The sequence below is a fragment of the Chiloscyllium plagiosum genome, unplaced genomic scaffold, assembly GCF_037043375.1.
Source record: "Chiloscyllium plagiosum isolate Xiang-an unplaced genomic scaffold, Cpla_swu_hap1 HiC_scaffold_31, whole genome shotgun sequence".
In the NCBI taxonomy this organism is placed as follows: domain Eukaryota; kingdom Metazoa; phylum Chordata; class Chondrichthyes; order Orectolobiformes; family Hemiscylliidae; genus Chiloscyllium; species Chiloscyllium plagiosum.
Genome location: NW_028270169.1, coordinates 47,940,704 through 47,960,801, shown reverse-complemented (window position 1 = coordinate 47,960,801; position 20,098 = coordinate 47,940,704). Strand labels below are relative to the sequence as shown.

General features: G+C 40.2%; 1 protein-coding gene across 9 annotated transcripts in view; it reads right to left on the bottom strand.

The window, feature by feature from the left end:
* LOC122564229 (general transcription factor II-I-like) overlaps positions 1–20,098 on the bottom strand; it is a 149,633-nt gene that overhangs the window by 85,208 nt on the left and 44,327 nt on the right. For 8 of the 9 annotated variants that reach the window (XM_087977512.1, XM_087977515.1, XM_087977510.1 and 5 more), the window contains exons 7-11: positions 19,116–19,167; positions 14,445–14,494; positions 8,803–8,874; positions 7,021–7,086; positions 620–685 (exon numbers count right to left, since the gene is read on the bottom strand). In XM_087977512.1, coding sequence (XP_087833638.1) covers positions 620–685; positions 7,021–7,086; positions 8,803–8,874; positions 14,445–14,494; positions 19,116–19,167 — 306 coding nt within the window. The remainder of the gene's footprint in view (positions 1–619; positions 686–7,020; positions 7,087–8,802; positions 8,875–14,444; positions 14,495–19,115; positions 19,168–20,098) is intronic. The other variant, XM_087977517.1, reaches the window with a different exon arrangement.

Sequence of the window (20,098 nt, the reverse complement as noted above, 5' to 3'; positions counted from 1 at the left end):
TTAACACCACATTTAACACTTTTAACATTCACTCCTCCATCAGCAGTACACATTAGCAGCATTTACAAGATGCAATGCAACATCTCACAAAGGTTCCTTCAACAGCACTTTCCAAATCTGCAACTTGGACAAAGATCAATGGGAGCATCACCAGCAAGTTTCCCTCCAAGCCAAACACCATCCTGACTTGCAGCTACACCACTGGTCCTTCACTGTTACTGGGTCAAATTCTTGGGAGTTGGGTGTAGCTACACCAGAATGCAATAGTTCACAAAAGTAGCTCACCTCCACCAACTCAAGGACAAGCAAAGATCAGCAATAAGAGCTGGTCAAAGACACCCGAATCCTCAGAATCAAGACAGTCGGCAATTGGGGATTGAGAGGGGATGGGTGCTAATTTTTTAAAAATGCAAGTTTCCCAAATCTTTCTAACTTGGACTTGCAATTCACAGCTATTTTTTTTCTTTAAAACTCCAATCAACATAGAACAATTTTAATCAACAGTTACACTTCAGTAACTTGAAGACTAACATCATGTTTCAGCTCTGATGTGAACACAAAAGATAGTATTTTAAGGGGGTTTATCAGAACAGGAAAACAGAATTACTCCAATTCTTACCATCAGCTGTAAATTCCTCCTCAGTCTCATCACTTGATACATCAGCATCTTTCTGGGGCCCACTTTCTGTTGGCACATGAAACTTGAAATTACCGTACAACATCACTTTGCATGCCATAATATAGGATGCAATTGAAATGGGTGTTTTAGATGGAAGCTATCATTCATTATGTCCCAACTGAACAGAAAAAGATCAATTTCCTTTCAGTCAACATTTAAGTCAATGAAGCACCACAACTATGAAGGGGTCATTTCTTCCTTCCTTTCAGATGGCAGAATTTCAAGCAACCAGAAATTTTGGGAGGGATGAAAGGCAAATGTTTATATAGCACTATTTCTTGCAACAATCCCTGTAGAATTGTAATATCAGAGCACAAAAATTTGCACATAGATACAGCTTCATATTCATCCTGATAACTGAAAAGTTGTGAATTACTAAACAGCAAAACCTCTGGATGTAAGTTTGCTCGCTGAGCTGGAAAGCTAGTTATCAGACATTGTCACCATACTAGGCAACATAGTCAGTTCACAATGTTCACTCTTAAAAGCAATTAATTCACATATCCTGCATTGATGGGCTGTGTAAAACATTTGACAACATAAAGCATTTGCCATGCGATTGCCCATTTCACATTTTATATCCTGATTCATTCCCACGTTCCTCAGTTTACTGCTTTCATGGGTTTCAATTTGCAAACCTTGAAGTATGAAAGAAGGACTTGCATATAAAATTGCACCTTTCATGACCACCAGACACCTCAGCATTTTTTCAGCCAATGAAGCACTTTTCAAGCACGAATCATTTACATAGTGTAAGAAAAGAACAGAGCACTGATGCCTCTCATCCAATGTTCCTAATAAGCTGAATGGGTCAGCAGCAACCCAAAAGATAATTTGCAGGTCTTGCTCGGAGATAAATAATGTGCCATAACTTAATTTTTTTTTAAATCTAAGCTAACATAACCAGCCTCTCGAGGATAAATTGTTAAACTGCCGTTTATAAATACTGTAAATCCATACAAATACCATTGTATGCTGTTCAACCATTTCTGCTACTTCAACAAATTCCATTGAATTAGTCAAACGCAAAGAGAGATATCTCAAGTGCCTCTTTTTCTTTCCCAATCATTAGTGACAGCTAAGATTTTAGAAACAACGTTAAACTGAGTAGCCAGTAGTCCCCAGTGACATCCTTATGTTCTTATTTGAAAGAGTGTCACAGAATCAATACAATCCCACCGTGGAAGCAGGCCATTTGGCCCAGCAAGTTTACACTGACCCTCTAAGTGCATCTCACCCAGAAATCCTGCCCCATTCCCCTCCCATTCATGTAACTCTGCATTTCCCATGGCTAATCCACCCAACCTTTGGAGTGTCAAAAGAAACCCACTGCGACACTGGGAGAACATGCAAACGTCCGTCAGTCCGTCAAGGCTGGAATCGAACCCAGTTCGCTAGCGCTGTGAGGGAGCAGTGCCACCCACTCAGATTATTGCACAGCTTTCGGTAGTAAGAGCAGAAAATCATAGTCCATCAAGTCTGACAGGCCTCAACTCTACTTTCTTGCCCTTTTCTCCATAACCCTCAATTTACTGATTAAAAGTATTTGTACTCAGCCTGGAATATACTCAAAACTCCCCTTTTACAGTCCTCTGGTAAAGAAATGCATTAATTCACCACCCTCAGCAGAAATTCCTCAACAGATTAAAACATTCAATATCTTATTCAGAGATTAAGCCTTTTGGTCTGAGACACACTCACAATGGAAAAGAACTGTTTCACATCTGCACTGTCAAGTCCCTAGAGATTTTTTATGTTTCAATAAGATCACTTCTCATTCTTCTTTACGGCAATGAACACTCACCCAAAGTATTTAACTTCTCCTCTTAAGACAGTCCCTCTGTATCCCAAACTTCTCTGAACTGTCTCCAATGTCAGTATTCACAGTACTCCAGCTGAGGCCCGACTAGTGACTTGCTTCGTTTTAACAAAACATGCTTATTTTTATACTTCATTCCCTTTCAAATAAAGGCCAAAATTCCAATTCCATTCCTTATTACCTGCTGAACTTATCTGCTAGCTTTTTGTGATTTGTGCACAAGTCATCCTAAATCCTTCAGTGCTGTAGCTTTCTGCAATCCTTCTCCATTTAAGTAATGTTCAGCTTCTTATTGTACTCTGCCAAGAGTACCATACATTTTTCCACATTACATTCCATTTGCCAAGTTTCTGCCCACTTATTTAAGGCATTTATTCCTGTGAAGGCACTCTGCATTAGCCTTAGCATTTGTCTTTCCCATCCGCAAAGATGGATATTGTACATTCACTTTCCTGATCCCAGTCATTAAAATATATTGAAGATAACTACGATCGCAGCACTGGTCTGTGGCACACTAGTTACAGGTTGCATCCTGAAATTGCCCTACTTATCCCAATTCTCCATCATATATTAGTTGGCCCATCTTCTATCCATGCTAATCTAAAACCACAGGCTCTTAAGTAGCTTAAGATGTGGTATCTTAAGTATCTTCGGAAAACCCAAATAAATTGCACCCACTGTTACCCTTTTATATATCCTGCTGTGCCTCCTCAAAAGAACTTAAGCACACTGACCAGGCACGATTTGCCCTTCATGATGCCATGCTGACTCTGCTTGATCCTATTATGTATTTCTAAGTGCTTTGTTATTAGATCCTTTAGAACAGACATTAACAATTTCCCAATAACAAACAAGCTAACTGGCCTACAGTTAGTAATTTTTCTCCATTCCTTTTAATATTAGCAGTTTTCCAACTATTGCAATTTTTCCAAAAATCTAAAGGATTACTCGATGGATAGTCTCCACTATCTCTATAGCTGCATGGTTCTGAGGACACATCTATCAGTTTCAGGGGACTTATTAGTCTTTAACTCCATTGTTTTCCCTAGCACATTTTCCACAATGACAGTTACTGTATTTATTTTCTTTCCTCCTTTTATCCCTCAATTTTGTTTTAGTATTTTTGAAATGCTAAATGTCTTTGCTGTGAAAACTGATAGTGTGATTATTCAGCATATCTACCATTTCCTGATACCCCATTATTTCCTCAGCCTGTTAATATATAAAAAGGAAAAGAGAAACTAAAGCTTTTGCTTCTTGATATTACTTGCTACAACCCACGATCTCCACTCCCACTTCCCTTAGCAGCAAGTCAAGTACGGTTTGTGATTGTTTTCTTTGCAATTATTGTTGAAACAAAGCAGAGTTTAGTGAACAGTACAAATTCTACTATAGAAACTACAGCACCACCCAGTGGGAGTAAGCATTGAGACAATAAAATGCTACTTAAAAAAATTAGGAGCATGGCAACACTAATGAGATCAAACAGAAAATACAAAAAATAAGTTCAAAGTTTGTGAGAAGATTTGTAGCTCGGGTGCTTGTTGTTGTGGTTCTGTTTGCCGAGCTGGGAATTTGTGTTGCAGACATTTCGTCCCCTGTCTAGGTGACATCCTCAGTGCTTAGGAGCCTCCTGTGAAGCGCTTCTGTGATCTTTCCTCCGGCATTTGTAGTGGCTTGAATCCGTCGCTTCCGGTTGTCAATTCCAGCTGTCCGTTGCAGTGGCCGGAATACTGGGTCCAGATCGATGTGCTTATTGATTGAATCTGTGAATCTCGTCCACAGATTCAATCAATAAGCACATCGATCTGGACCCAGTATACCAGCCACTGCAACGGACAGCTGGAATTGACAACCGGAAGCGACGGATTCAAACTACTACAATGCCAGAGGAAAAGATCACAGAAGCGCTTCACAGGAGGCTCCCAAGCACTGAGGATATCACCTAGACAGGGGACGAAATGTCTGCAACACAAATTCCCAGCTCGGCGAACAGAACCACAACAACAACAAAAAGTGTCAAGGCTGTGACTTAAAACAATGTGAATTTGTACAGTTTCTGGTCAGTCACTTAAAAGATTACAAGTCAACTACATGGTTTTGAATTGCAATCAGAAGGACAAAACTGGGGGGAAAGAACAAACAGAAAACAGATACACATCAGTCTCTGTAATATTCAACTTGTTTGGGCAAAGCCAAACTAAATATCCAGTTAAGTAGAGCAGCAACATGGTATCCACAGGAAAGCTGCAGATTAATAAACAATGAAATAGACAAATAACAGACTAACTGATGGAAACTGGCCCTCCTCTAAAATGGAATCAACCTTAATTTCTAAAAATTGCCAGATGACAAGCACTGCACATGGTTTCCTCTACACCTATGAGGATGACAGGATCTCAAAGTCTTGCAGTTAGCTCCTCTGCTGCAAGTGGGAGCTGCAGTTCAAATGGTAGCAGCCTTACGAACATATGAAATAAAAGCATTCAATAACCACTTGGCTTCTTGAGCCTGCTTTGCCATTCAATAGCATTACAGCCAATTAGTTTGCTTTTCATATTCCACATTCTCATCTACATAGATTCCCCTGCCACACAGTATATTCAATTACCCACCTCCACAACATTCTTGCCTCAAGAGTCAGAGATCCCACGATCAAGTCCATTCAGACATTTATACAGAAGATTAGGCTAACTCTTTAGTGTCGTACTTGCGTTTGTGCTTCAGAGTCAGACTGCAACTTTTGATGAGATGGCCGAGACTCCCTCTTGCTTTGCCAGTTTAACATAGTAGACCCTAAAACATTTTTGATGAAGAGCAGGATCTCCTCTCCAAGATCTTGGCCAATATTTATCACAAGATGATCTACTCATTGTCACAAAGCTGGTCTGTGGGAGCTTGCTGTCATGTTTATTGACAGACAACAGCGGCTACAGATTACAAGTAGAGCACAATATAAAGCAATGTGGTACACTGTGGTCATGGAAAGTACTATAAAAATGCACATTTTTCTTTCATTACCACACTTCAATTCCTACCCTGCCAGTTGACTTGAAATTGTGAACATAACACTTTAAAACAGTACACAATAGACAAATAGTTCTACACATTACAAAATACTTCAACAGTGGCAAGTTTCTCATATAAGTAAACATTACTGCACAATGTCATCATTTAAGGTTCCAATAAAATGCAGATTTTATTGCCAATGTCTTGCTTGTGAATCAACTTGTCCATGAAAGTTAGTTTTCATTCTTATCCACCAATTTCAACAGTTTCATATAATCAGTAGATATTATTTCTGCATCTGTAAACCAGGTACAGTTCACCCTTCTTACAATTCAAGTTATTGGAATAGAGACTTCAAGGGTGAAAATTTCTGATGCACTGCTCAGTCAATCCATTCCAAACCTCAACTAAACTCGACAGTCTACAAGAATCAATCAATCAACCAACCAATCATTATTGCCATTCATTCCATCCAAGTATTTCATCATTTTGCTCATCTGGGCCACCAACAGTAAAGTCCTTGAAGCCTTCACATCATATCCTGATCCACGAGGGTGAACACAGCCCAGCATGCTCAGAGCCAGTTAGATTTTCTGTTGCTTCGAAATTAGAGATTTTGTATAAATCACACATTAAAGGCAAAGGATGCATTCACTTAACCTACTACACCTACACTAGTCCATTCTTCAACAACAACTTTGAAGCAATTTAACATCCAGTTGAACTTACATTTATATAAAAATATTTAACATGCGAAACTACAGGAAAGGGGCATTATGGAGCTGAAGATGACGACAAAATGAATGCTATATCAACAGAGGAGATGTTACAATGGGTGACCAAAAATTAAGTTGAAGAGATGATTTTAAAGAAGTCATGAGGAAGGAGATTAAGGACAAGAGGGAATGAGATATAAAATTCAAGACTGAGGGATCGAAGTTAGCAAACGTTATGTCCAGAGTTGGCAAGAGGTGAGATGTGTAAGAGGGCTAGAGTCATACAGATTAACCATTCAAATGAGATTGAAGGGGTGACTGGGGCTATAGAGGTTGCAGACTTCAGGATAAGGTTGAGAACTCTATAACCAAGACATTGAGGATCAACATAAACAAACAAGAATAGGAATAATGTTTTGTCAAACACACTGAAGCGATGCACTTAAAGCAGCATGAAATGCTTAAATAAATGTCAAATGTAGAAACAAAACATTCTGCTGATGAAAGAAAAGTTCTCATTCCGTATCAAGCTAGAGATGGAGATCACATTAAACGTTATCCAAATTGCAAATAAAATAGCAATTCCCATCAACTCCTCGTCAGCTAACATACTAACAGACAGAAAGCACAGTAAAATACTTAATTGGGGGAAAAGCAATCTCTCAATTTTGTGCACGAGCACAAAATACCACAAATATAATCAAATCAGCTCATTGGTGGATTATGCATTTTTCATTTTCAAAATCACAAATGGTCTTCGTAGAATACATGTCAATATAATTCAGAAAAATAATTACCTTGGTAAGACTTTGACTGGGGAGCTGCCTCAGTATCACTAGCTTCTGAAGTAGTTGCACTAGGTCCTGGTTATAAAAACATGCAATTGTTTGAAAAACAAATGTTTACAGCATGCATTTATAAATTTGTATAAATGTGAAAAGAGATACGAAACAGTGAATTAACCTTATTCCATACTGACGATGGACTGACAATTAAGCATTTATTTCCCTCAACTCTCTCAATTTTCTGGAACGACAAACAGAACCAACTCGAGGATAATATGTGCACCAGTCTGGGAAATATCTCCCCAACACACAAGAAAAGAAAAATCAAAAATAAGTTCCACCCCTCCTCCCAAATACCAGGCTACTGTGTCCAAGACACTCAACTAGGCATCCCAAACGCTCTTAGGAGTTCCCTTCTCCACCCAGCCTTCATACCAAAATTAATCAGTTCACACTTCCCTGCATTATATTCCATCTGACATCAATCCAACCAATCCACCAAATTCACAACATCCTTTTGAAGTTCTGCACTATCCTTCAGTTCATAATTCAAACTTTGTTTCACCTGCATATTTTGAAATTGTGGATTGTACATCAGAGTATGGATCACTAATTTATAAATCAAGAGAAGAGGAGGAGAGGAGAGGCCTAGTGGTATTATCACTGGACTATTAATCCAGAGACCCAGATAACATTCTAGGACCCAGGTTCGAATCCTGCCACATCAGATGGTGGAATTCAGATCTAATGAGGACTATGAATCCATTATTGATTGTCATAAAAACCCATCAGGTCCACTAATATCCTTTAGGGAAGGAAACTGCCTGGTCTGGGCTACGTGACTGCAGACCCACAGCAATGTGATTGCCCTCTGAAAAATTAGGGATAGGCAATAAATGCTGAATTAACCAGCAATGTCCTCATCCCATGAATTAAATTTAAAAAAGGAATAAAGCTTCTAACACTAACCCTTCATAAACTGTTTATAAATGTTTTTTCCTCCCTCTATACACTTGTACACTTGGATGCAATTCATTCATTCCTGTGTTTTTTTAAAAAAATCAACTTTAGGTACAGTCTCTGATATCACTAACAACTTTAAAGCCTTCAAGTGTTTACATTTTCTCCAGTTACACTATGGTCTGTACAGTTTCTTCCATTGTAAAGATGAATGCAAAGTATTCAATTAATATCTCAGCCATGCCAATGTCTCCAAGCACAAATCTCCAATTTATTCCCACTCCTCCTTTTACACACATTTTAATATTTATATGCCTAGAGAACTTGTTTTTTTTTTTAAATATTAGCTGCTATTCTCACTTCATATATTTTACCATTTCCACTGTAATTCTGTACTCTCCAAGGCACTGCCTCACCACCTGTAATTATCTATTCTTCCATCTGCTACCCATCCCGATGTTAGTCTCATTTCACTTCTATTATACTGTACTCAGTTAAGATAACTTGGTCTGCCTTTTTTCATTTTCACACTTTCTTTACCTATGCTTCTTTTCTGCATACTTGCTCTGCTCAGTTCATGAGCACCTTCTTGCCTGACAGTGTTGTACATTCAAAAAGGTGTTCAGTTGATAGAATCAGTCGGGTGTTGCAATAAACCAATTCAGATCAATTGAAACAATGCTTTATTACGTGGCATGCAAAAACATCAAGAATCCAATACTTTTAATACCAGGTAGGCACAGATAAACAAAATGATTTCACAAAAATCAGACGAAGCATATAGTTAGTTACATATGCCAAAAGAGAGCATTGTAAACTAGATCTCCATATTACCTTGAACACTGTATCGATAATAATCTGGATCTTCTGGCTCTGCTTTGATTGCAACTGGCTCAACGGATGTGCCTTAAATAATTGGAGATAGGAAAATTTTATATAACAAATCCAATTTTATAAAAAAAATTCCAGGAAAAAAGGAATTAGTTTCTCTCTCATTCCACCCCTTCAGCAGGGACAGCATCTCTAATGCAGTCACCAGGAACTCTTCTTCACTCATCCAAGTGTCCATTATTCACATATGGTTGTTATCATGAATGCCAATATACTACTTAGCCACAGCCGAGTGTAACATTTCTCGCACTAACAAGTCAACTGACGCTCAATTTTACACGGAGAACAACAACGAAAAGCAGCAATCCTGGGACCATTTACTAACCACAGACAGTTCTCCTATAATGTGCGATTCGTAAATGCAATTTGACTGTAATGCAGTTTGTGAATTGCTAACTTTTTTTTTAAAAATAAATCGAAGTATTATTGTTTATTGCATATTTCCATCCCCGGCATGGGCTGTCATCATCACGTGGGTCAGTCGACTTGCATGTTTTCTGAAAAGTATTGTGAAAGATACAGTGCTGTACTAATTTTAGGTCCTGTTGTTTTGAAACTAATGGTGACGATGACCCTCAGCTCTGTACAGTAATTCAGCAGACTCAAACTCCTTAAAAAAAGTGTTAAATTTACTGTTGTAGGTCATTGAAATAGGATTTTAAAATTTGGGTTGTGCTATCATTTTTATTCGGTTAACTACTATTTTTGTTTCAATTTTTAATGATGGTTAAGGGTGAAAGAGTAAAACTTTGTTTTTCCCATAGACTCCATTATTTCTACTGTGCAATTTTTATAACACATTGTTGCACAGGAATGCAAGTCTTGCATTATAGAATTACCTGTACTTTACAGGAGTCATTGAGATGTACAGCATGGAAACAGACCCTTCAGTCCAACTCGTCCAAGCTGACCAGATATCTTAAATTAATCTAGGTCCATTTGCCAGCACTTGGCCCGTATCCCTCAAAGTCACGAAGTGTTTTGCTGGAAAAGCACAGATCAGGCAGCATTTGAGGAGGAGAGTCGACGTTTCGAGCATGGGCTCTTCATCAGCATTCCTGATGAAGAGCTCATGCTCGAAACGTCAACTCTCCTGCTCCTCACATGCTGTCTGACCTGCTGTACTATTCCAGCACACTTTTCAGCTGATCTCCAGCATCTGCAGTCCTCACTTTCTCAGTTTCCCTTGAAGCCCTTCCTATTCAGATATCCATCCAGGTGCCTTTTAAATGTTGCAACTGTACCAGTCACCACCACTTCCTCTGGCAGCTCATTCAATACATGCACAACCTTTTGCATGAACAAGTTGTTCCTTAGGTCCCTTTTAAATCTTTCCCCCCTCACCCTAAACTTATGCCTTTTGTTCTGGACTCCCCCAACTCAGGGAAGAGACCTTGGGTATTTACCCTATCCATACCCCTCATGATTTTATAAACCTGTGTAAAACCACCCCTCAGCCTCAGACACCCCAGGGAAAACAGTGCCAGCCTATTCAGTCTCTCCCCTATAGCTCAAATCATTTATATAAATGCTAAAAAGGAGCGGACCCAGCACCGATCCTTGTGGCACACCACTGGTCACAGGCCTCCAGTCTGAAAAACAACACTCCACCATCTCACTGTCTTCTACCTTCAAGCCAGTTTCTGTATCCAAATGGCTAGTTCTTCCGGTATCCCACAAGATCTAACCTTGCTAACCAGTCTACCATAACAGAAGCTTGTCAAACGCCTTACTGAAGTCCACATAGACCACATTTACTGCTCTGCCCTCATCAATCCTCATCGTTACTTCTTTGAAAAACTGAATAGTTAGTGAGACATGATTTCTCAATCACAAAGCCATGTGGACTATTCCCAAACAGTCACTGCCTACCCAATTACATGTAAATCCTATTCAAAGTCTGAGAGAAGATTTGTAGCTCGGGTGCTCGTTGTTGTGGTTCTGTTCGCCGAGCTGGGAATTTGTGTTGCAGACGTTTCGTCCCCTGTCTAGGTGACATCCTCAGTGCTTGGGAGCCTTCTGTGAAGCACTTCTGTGATCTTTCCTCCGGCATTTGTAGTGGTTTGAATCTGCCGCTTCCGGTTGTCAGTTCCAGCTGTCCGTTGCAGTGGCCGGTATATTGGGGCCAGGTCGATGTGCTTATTGATTGAATCTGTGGATGAGTGCCATGCCTCTAGGAATTCCCTGGCTGTTCTCTGTTTGGCTTGTCCTATAATAATAGTGTTGTCCCAGTCGAATTCATGTTGCTTGTCATCTGTGTGCCTGGCTACTAAGGATAGTTGGTCGTGTCGTTTCGTGGCTAGTGTTCATGGATGCGGATCGTTAGCTGTCTTCCTGTTTGTCCTATGTAGTGTTTTGTGCAGTCCTTGCATGGGATTTTGTACACTACATTGGTTTTGCTCATGGTGGGTATCAGGTCCTTTGTCCTGGTGTTGTCCGAGAGTGGCTGTTGGTTTGTGTGCTGTTATGAGTCCTAGTGGTCGCAGTAGTCTGGCTGTCAGTTCGGAAATGCTCTTGATGTACGGTAGTGTGGCTAGACCTTTGGGTTGTGGCATGTCCTCGTTCCGTTGTCTTTCCCTTAGGCATCTGTTGATGAAATTGCGGGGGTATCCGTTTTTGGTGAATACATTGTATGTTGTTCTCCTCCCTCTTTTTGCAGTTCTGGTGTGCTGCAGTGTGTTGTGGCCCTTTTGAAGTGTCTTGATGCAACTTCGTTTGTGTGTGTTGGGGTGGTTGCTTTCATAGTTCAGGACTTGGTCTGTGTGTGTGTGGTTTTCCTGTATACCTTTGTGGTGAATTCTCCGTTAGGTGTTCTCTGTACCATCACGTCTAGTAATGGGAGTTGGTGTCCTTTTCTTCCTCTCTAGTGAATCGGATTCCTGCGAGTGTGGCATTGATGATCTGTGTTTGTTCTCCATTTCTGTGTTTTTAATGATTACAATGGTGTCATCAATATATCTGACCCAGAGTTTGGGTTGAATTTGCAGTAAGACTGTTTGTTCTAATCTTTGCATTACCGCTTCTGCTAGGAGTCCAGAGATGGGTGAGCCCACGTGTGCTGTTGATTTGTTCATATATTTCATAAAATCCCATGCAAGGACTGCACAAAACAGTACATAGGACAAACAGGAAGACAGCTAACGATCACATCCATGAACACCAACTAGCCACGAAACGCCACGACCAGCTATCCTTAGTAGCCACACACGCAGATGACAAGCAACATGAATTCGACTGGTACACTACTATTATAGGACAAGCCAAACAGAGAACAGCCAGGGAATTCCTCCTAGAGGCATGGCACTCATCCACAGATTCAAATCAATAAGCACATCGACTTGGCCTCAATATACCGGCCACTGCAACGGACAGCTGGAACTGACAACCGGAAGCGGCAAATTCAAACCACTACAAATGCCGGAGGAAAGATCACAGAAGCGCTTCACAGGAGGCTCCCAAGCACTGAGGATGTCACCTAGACAGGAGACGAAACGTCTGCAACACAAATTCCCAGCTCAGCGAACAGAACCACAACAATGTAAATCCCATCCCTCAGGATTGCATCCAACAACTTGCACATCACCAATGTCCAGCTTACTCGTCTATAGTTCCCTGGCTTTTCCTTACTACATTTCTTAAATATCGGCACCATGCTAAGTCAACTTCCAGTCTTCCGGCACCTCACCTGTGACTAATGATGATACAAATACAAAATACCATGCAAGGACTGCACTAAACACTATATAGGACAAACAGGAAGACAGCTAACAATCCGCATACATGAACATCAACTAGCCATGAAACGACACGACCAGCTATCCTTAGTAGCCACACACGCAGATAACAAGCAACATTAATTCGACTGGGACAACATTACTATCATAGGGCAAGCCAGACAGAGAACAGCCAGGGAATTCCTAGAGGCATGGCATTCATCCACAAACTCCATCAACAAACACATCGACCTGGACCCAATATACCAACCACTACAGCGGACAGCTGAAACTGACAACTGGAAGCGGCAGGGACAGACCTCTATAAACACCGGAGGAAACATCAAAGAAGCACATCGCAGGAGGCTCCTAAGCACTGATGATGTCGCCTAGCCAGGGGACGAAACGTTTGCAACAAAAACTTCCAGCTCGGCGAACAGAACCACAACGACGAGCACCCGAGCTACAAATCTTCGCACAAACTATGATACAAATATCTCAACAATGAGCCCAGCAATCACTTCCCTAGCTTCCCACAGTTCTGTGGTATCGGTCTCATAAAAATGCTTATTGTCAGAGCTTTCAATGTAAACTCAAGGCTGATAAATGACATATAAAAGTGTAATAGAAAAGCATAACAGAGCACCTCTTCAATAGAGCCTTTTTTGCCTCATTTGAAATGGAACATATTAAATATACACAATCAGCTAATGTTACATTTATTAATGCATTTAGCTCACAACACTAAGTAGCCGAGAAGTCAATTTTAAGGATTTAAAGTACACCAATCTAAACTACTTCAATGGTTGGTCAATTAAATATTTAAATGAGTTTAGTGCCTATTTTAAGCATACCTCACCATGGTTGTAACTTGAGATAGATGGTTATCAACTCACTGCAGAACAGGGACAATCACTGCTTCTTTGAAATAGCTTCCCATAGAGTCTCTCACTCTTGCCTTACTCTGTTCCTCCCCCCCCCCACCTTTCCTTTTAAAAGTTATTATGCCATATGGTTAAACCAGTTTCTATTAAGACAGGCCATGCCCTAAAATGCTACTCGTCAAAAAAAAAGTCCATCCTCTCCATTCATTCCATGGATATTGGGTCTTTAGTTTATACTCATAATATTACCATAAACCTCAACCTTGAGCAACTCAGATTTTTTGAATCTTTGTCAGTGGAAAATTTATCCTCTTGCTCATAACTGAGATTTCTCCAGTGTAGGCACTGATTTATAAAAGGCAAGTTGCATCCAATATTTTAACCAGGGTATTAACAAAGGCTGCAATAGTGTTTTAAAAATTATAATATTAAAGAAATACAGTATTAAAGAAAATGCAAATATTGAAGGAATACAATTGAGGATGCACTGGACTGGAAAACCCTGGAATTAGAGAATTTTATAAGAACAATTAAAATGAGCATCTGAACCAGACTTGCAATCCTACTAAGCGGAGTCAAATATCAAATTCTTTTACTTTGATGATTGCGAAGGCTAGGAGTAATCACTATCCTCCACTTTCAGCTTTCACCACAGCCCCCCCTTTTTTCGTTTATCTTGGTTGTGGATCAGCAATAACAACATGGCTGTCTTTGCCAACACCTGGGCTCTTTTGCAGCCAATGTAATCCCTAGAATAGGTCTTGAATCCAGGGTTATCCTGCTCAAGAAGCAGGAGAGCTACTCACTGAACCTCTACAACAGCATGAGAAGTGATCATATTTTGTAAATTCGGAAGAAAGTAATAAGGACACAAATTAGCATTAAAAATACAATGCAGAAACTTTCAATGGATACCGATACCACACTAACTTGTTTATTTTCCAACAAAAAGCCTATGGCATTGAGAATTTGAAGTGGTGGCACTTACTGGGTTGGTTGTCATCAGATGGCTCGGTTTTCACCTGAACTGGAACAAAGCTATAAAATAAAAACAACATATTCAATGCAATCATGACTAACCTAGGGCTTCAATTTTACTTAGCTGACCACTCCCAAATATTCGAGTGTACAAATACATGCCTATCCCAACTTCAAATATATTAAAATAATGGATGGTTCTAAAGATTCACATTTCCTTGAAGTTTAGATGTTTTTCTTCTCGGTCTGAAATGGTCATCTCTTTTCAATGCAAACACCTCATTCTTTAAATTAGGATATTTTACTCAGTACATCACTGGACAATCCCCTCATCTCAGGCACTAATCTAGTACATCATTCCTTAAATATGAGTACCAAAGCACTCCAGGTTTGGTCTTACCATTGTCCTGGAAAGAGTGTTAAAAAAAAAATCTTTATTGCTCCACTTCAATCCCACTGCAATTAAAGCCAACATGCCATTCGTCTTTTTAGTGCTTGGTCTTCTACATACCAACTATAGATTGTAAGAGCACAAAGTCTCTGTGGTCATAACAATTAAAAAAAAAAATTTATAATATGTATAAACTTGTGAATTTAGATGTTCAAATTCAATAACCTCATTCTCACCCATATTATACTCCATCTCTTAGCTGGTTTCCCACTCCCTTAACCTGTCCATATCTCTAGCAAGCTCAGAAAATACAGGAGAAACCCAACAGGTCTGGCAGCATCTCCCTTTCACAAAACCATGCTGATTCTGCCTTTTATTTTTAAGTGCCCTGGTATAACAATATTAATAACAGCTTTTTAACATTTTCCCTGACAGATGTTAATTCTATCTCCACCCTTTAAACAAACATTTGCTGCCTGATCAAATGGAACTGTACCCAAATCAAAGGATTTTGGAAAACTAGAACCAAGGAAACATCCCTCTCACTAGCCATTTAAGACTCTAGGATGAAGGTCATCAGGACAGGGAATTTGTCAATACAGCTCCCAACAATTTGTTGAGTACCACTTCCCTGAAGATTCTTATGCTGGTTCCGCTATCCTTTCATTTTCTCGATTCAAAGCTGATTCTATGCTACTTATATCCTCTACAGTGATGAGCAGAACAAAATACCCATTAGTCTGTCTTCTCCTTATGTACCAATAAATCCTCAGACTCAATTAAATAGGATCCAGGAGAGAACTTTAACTATATTTTAAAGTCACAATGAACACCTCCTTGGACGTTTATCACTTGTTGGAACTTATCTTGGCTATTCTGAAGTATCCCCTTTTATGTCTGCCACATTATCTCCCCTGTCCAATCCCTTAATCCAGTTTGCCCATTTTATTTTAGTTAGTTCTGCTTTCATGCCCTCATCATTGCCCTTATTCAAGTTTAAACTGTAATCTTGAACCTAACTCCTCCAAACTTAATGCAAAATTCAATCATATTCTGATCACTGTGACGTAGGAGTGGCTTCACTAGCAGGTCATTAATTAGGCTAATCGCATTGCACAAATACCAGGTCTAGTGCCGTCTGCTCTCCTAAAATTTTAGATTAGATTAGATTACTTTACAGTGTGGAAACAGGCCCTTCGGCCCAACAAGTCCACACCGACCCGCCGAAGCGCAACCCACCCAGACCCCTACATTTACCCCTTACCTAACACTACGGACAATTTAGCATGGCCAATTCACCTGACCTGCACATCTTTGGACCGTGGGAGGAAACCGGAGCACCCGGAGGAAACCCACGCAGACACGGGGAGAATGTGCAAACTCCACACAGTCAGTCGCCTGAGGCGGGAATTGAACCCAGGTCTCTGGCGCTGTGAAGCAGCAGTGCTAACCACTGCCACCGTGCCGCCCAGTAAATGGTTTGTAAATCAATTCCATAAACATCCAATGAACTCTCCTTATTTAGGTCACTTCTGCTGATCAAGTTTCTCAATCTACACAGACACACACAACTAGATTTTCCTTTGATTATCAACATACCTTTCTGACAAGTTCCATTATTTCTGCCCTTTTACACCATTCTACTGAAGATGCTGTGAGGGAGCCTTTACCCCACTCCCAAAAAAATTCTTCCCTTTATCACTTCTCATCTCTGCCTCAAGCACTTCTACTTCCCAGATAACATTCAGTCAATCCTTGGGTGCCTATCATATGTTAAAAAATCAAGGCCCTTGAGGAATATAAAAGCAAGGACTAAGGAAGGCTAAAAGGAGTCATGAAATGTCCTTGGCAAGTACAATTAAGGGGAATCCCAAGGCAATCATTATAGATATGAGAAGCAAGAGGATAGCAAGAGAAAGGGTAGGTCCTCACAAGGCCAAAAGGAGAGAACTTACGCATGGTGGCTGGGGGGGAAATGGTGAGGTCATTAATGAGTACTTCTCATAACTTCATCCTTCTCCTTGGTGAATACTTAAGATTAGGGAGGGGTATGCTGACATTTGTCAAGGTGATGGCGGTTTTGGATGCCTTGAAAAACATGAAGGTAGATAAGTCGCCAGGGTTTGATGAGATCGCTCCCATGCCACTGATGGAGGTTTGGGAGGAGATTTCTAGGAATTTGAGATTTTTGTATTCTCTTTAGGGATAGTCAGCATGGCTTTTTGCAGGGGACATCTTGTCTTATAAATTTGAGATGTTTGAACAAGTGGAGAAGACTATTGATGAGGGTAAGGCAGGGTAAGACTATTGATGAGGGTAAGTCTACATGAACTTTACAAAAGCATTTGACAAGATTCCTCATGGTAGGTTGGACCAGAGGATTAACTCACATAGGGTCCATGGTGAGTTGGCAAGTTTGATACAAAATTGGCTTAGCCACCGAAAACACTGGGCAGCTATGGAGGGGCACTTTTCTGACTGGAGATCTGTGACCAGTTGCATTCTGCAAGGATCAGTGATGGGACCTCTGTTGTTAGTAAGATAAATGAATGATTTGGATGCAAATCTAAGTGGACTGATTTGCAAGTCTGCAGATGACAAAAATCATTGGGAGTTGCGGACAGCGAGTAAAATTGTCAAAAGATGCAGCAAGGTATAAATCAGTCGGAATATTGGGTAGATAAATGGCACATGGAGTTTAATCTGGACAAGTGTAAGATGACATATTTTGGGACAACATATGCAAGAGGAAAGTATATAGTTAATGGCAGAACCCTTAGGATCATTGGCATACCCGAAGGATCTTCGGATGTTAATCTACAGTTCCCTGACAGTGGCAACACAATTGGATAAGATGGTAAAGGCAGCATATAGCATGTTTGTTTTCATCCGTCAGGGCATTGAATATAAACACTGAAAAACATTTAGAGTATTGTGTGCAGTTTTGGTTGTCACACCATTGGAAGTATGCGAAGACTTTGGAGAGGGTACATATGAGGTTTACCAGGATTGTTGCTTCGACTGGAATATATTAGCCATGTTAAAAAAAAGGGGTTGGACAAACGCGATTTTGTCACTAGAGTGTCAGAAGCTGACAGGTGATCTGATAAGAAATATCTAAAATTATGAGGAGCACAGATAGGGTAGATATTGGGAGTCTTTTTTCCAGGATGGAAATGTCAAATATGAGGGGCATTGGTGTAAGGTGAGAGGTGAAAGCTTAAAAGGGATGCTTAAGGCAAGTTTCTTTTTTAAAACCAGAGGAATGCTTGCCAGACAAGGCAGTATAAATAGATGCAGTAACAATTTAAGGAGCATTATGAAGCAACATGAACAGACAGGGAACAGACGGATACTGACTATGTTCAGGCAGATGGGCTTAGTTTAGAATGGCATCATGGTCAGCACAGACATAGTGGGCTGAAGGGCCTATTGATGTGCTGTACTGTTCTACATAGTACTCATGCTGTTAAAAATACAATTGGACTTCTCGTCAATATTTTGGGCAAGATGATGAAAATGCAGATAGGAACGAAGTAAACAAATCAGTTAACAGGGAAAAAAACATCAAGGGAAAAACAATGAAGCAGGGGAATGCAACAAAAGTATAAAGGAATGAGAGAGAAAGACAGTGAATAAAAGGGGAGAGGAAAGAGAAAAGTACAAACCAAAATGAGAGACACCTTCAGATAAAATTAAGGCAAAAAAGAGACACAGAGTCAAAGAATGCAAGAGCGCGAAGAGAAAAAGTCAGGTGACAGACAAATCACAGGCATACAGAGGAAAAAGAAATCCCACATGAAACATGAACTGGCTACGAGGGAAAAGAAAGAGTGGAGGGGGAAAAGAATAGGAGTAAAGACAGTTGAGGATAAGACATCAAATTCATAGAAGGAGAGGACCATAAAAATTAAAGAATCACAACACCAGGTTATAGTCCAACAGGTTTATTTGGAAGTACTAGCTTTCAGAGCGCTGCTTCTTTGTCAGGTAGCTAGTGGGGCAGGATCATAAGGTACAGAATTTATAACAGTAATCTAGGTTTGTACAATATATCTTATCAGTTGCATGATACTATGATCTTGTGTTATAAATTCTCTGTCTTACGATCCTGCCCCACTAGCTACCTGACGAAGGAGCAGCACTTCAAAAGAGAGGACTTCCAAATAAACCTTTTGGACTATAACCTGGTGTTGTGATTTTTAAACTTTGTCCACCCCAGTCCAACACCAGCACCTTGTCACAGAACGAAAAAGAGACGTTTAGATTATTCTTTATTTTCCCTCTCACCTGGCAGGTGGCATCTGAGAGTTTTCCTTTCCAGTTGGCTGTTTCTTTTCCACTGTAAAAACAAATATTTTGAGCAACTTGTCAACACACAGCAGTTGGACTTGATAGCTATTCAAATAAGTAATCAAGTTGAAACCAACATTTTTTCTTTTTTTTTTATTTTTTTTATTTTTCTTTTTTTTCTCTTACCCCCACACTACCGCCTAACTGCGCTAGTGCTTTTTTTTTTCCCCAGCACCCATGGTGTGTGTGTGGGTGTGAGACACAGTGAGAGACACACAAAGTGCACGAACCATTATTCAATTTCCACCACCAGGAAGATAGGAAAACACCCAGGTGGCCAGTGACAAGCAGTGCCCTTCACATCAAAACAGCAATGCTGTGTGATCATGAGAACAACATTTTTTAAAAAAAATTCATTCAAAGGGTAATAGGAAGCATTGTCATTTATTGACCATTCTCAATTGCTCCTGAAGGCAGCAACAAAGCACTGCCCACCATTTTGCAAGGAGGGAGAGTGTCGGGGGGGGGGGGGGGGGAGAAGAGACAAATGTCCCAGGATCACAATCCAATGGCAGCAAAGGAACAATGATACAGTCCCAAGTCAGGTGGCATGCAGGTCTGAGGAATTTGCAAATTGTGGGTTTGCAATGTTCTATTAAGGGAATCTTGGTAAGATGCTGGGATGCATCTTGCAAATGTCATTACTGTGAATCAGTGGTAAGGCAGTGAACTTTGAAAAAGGTGTTGATGGGTTGATTTGCATTAAGCCCTTGATTCACAACTATCTTCAAAAGCAAAGCTCTTGGCAACTACAGAATCAGTGCTTGGCTCAAATGAACAGTGACTGACAAGAGTGCCAATAAACCATCGAACACAGACCAAAATACTGATTTAGTTATTTTTGTCATACTTTTAACCTTATGCCTCAGGTCAGCCTCAAATGATTTGGCCATATCTAGGACTGCAATTGGAATAGGTTT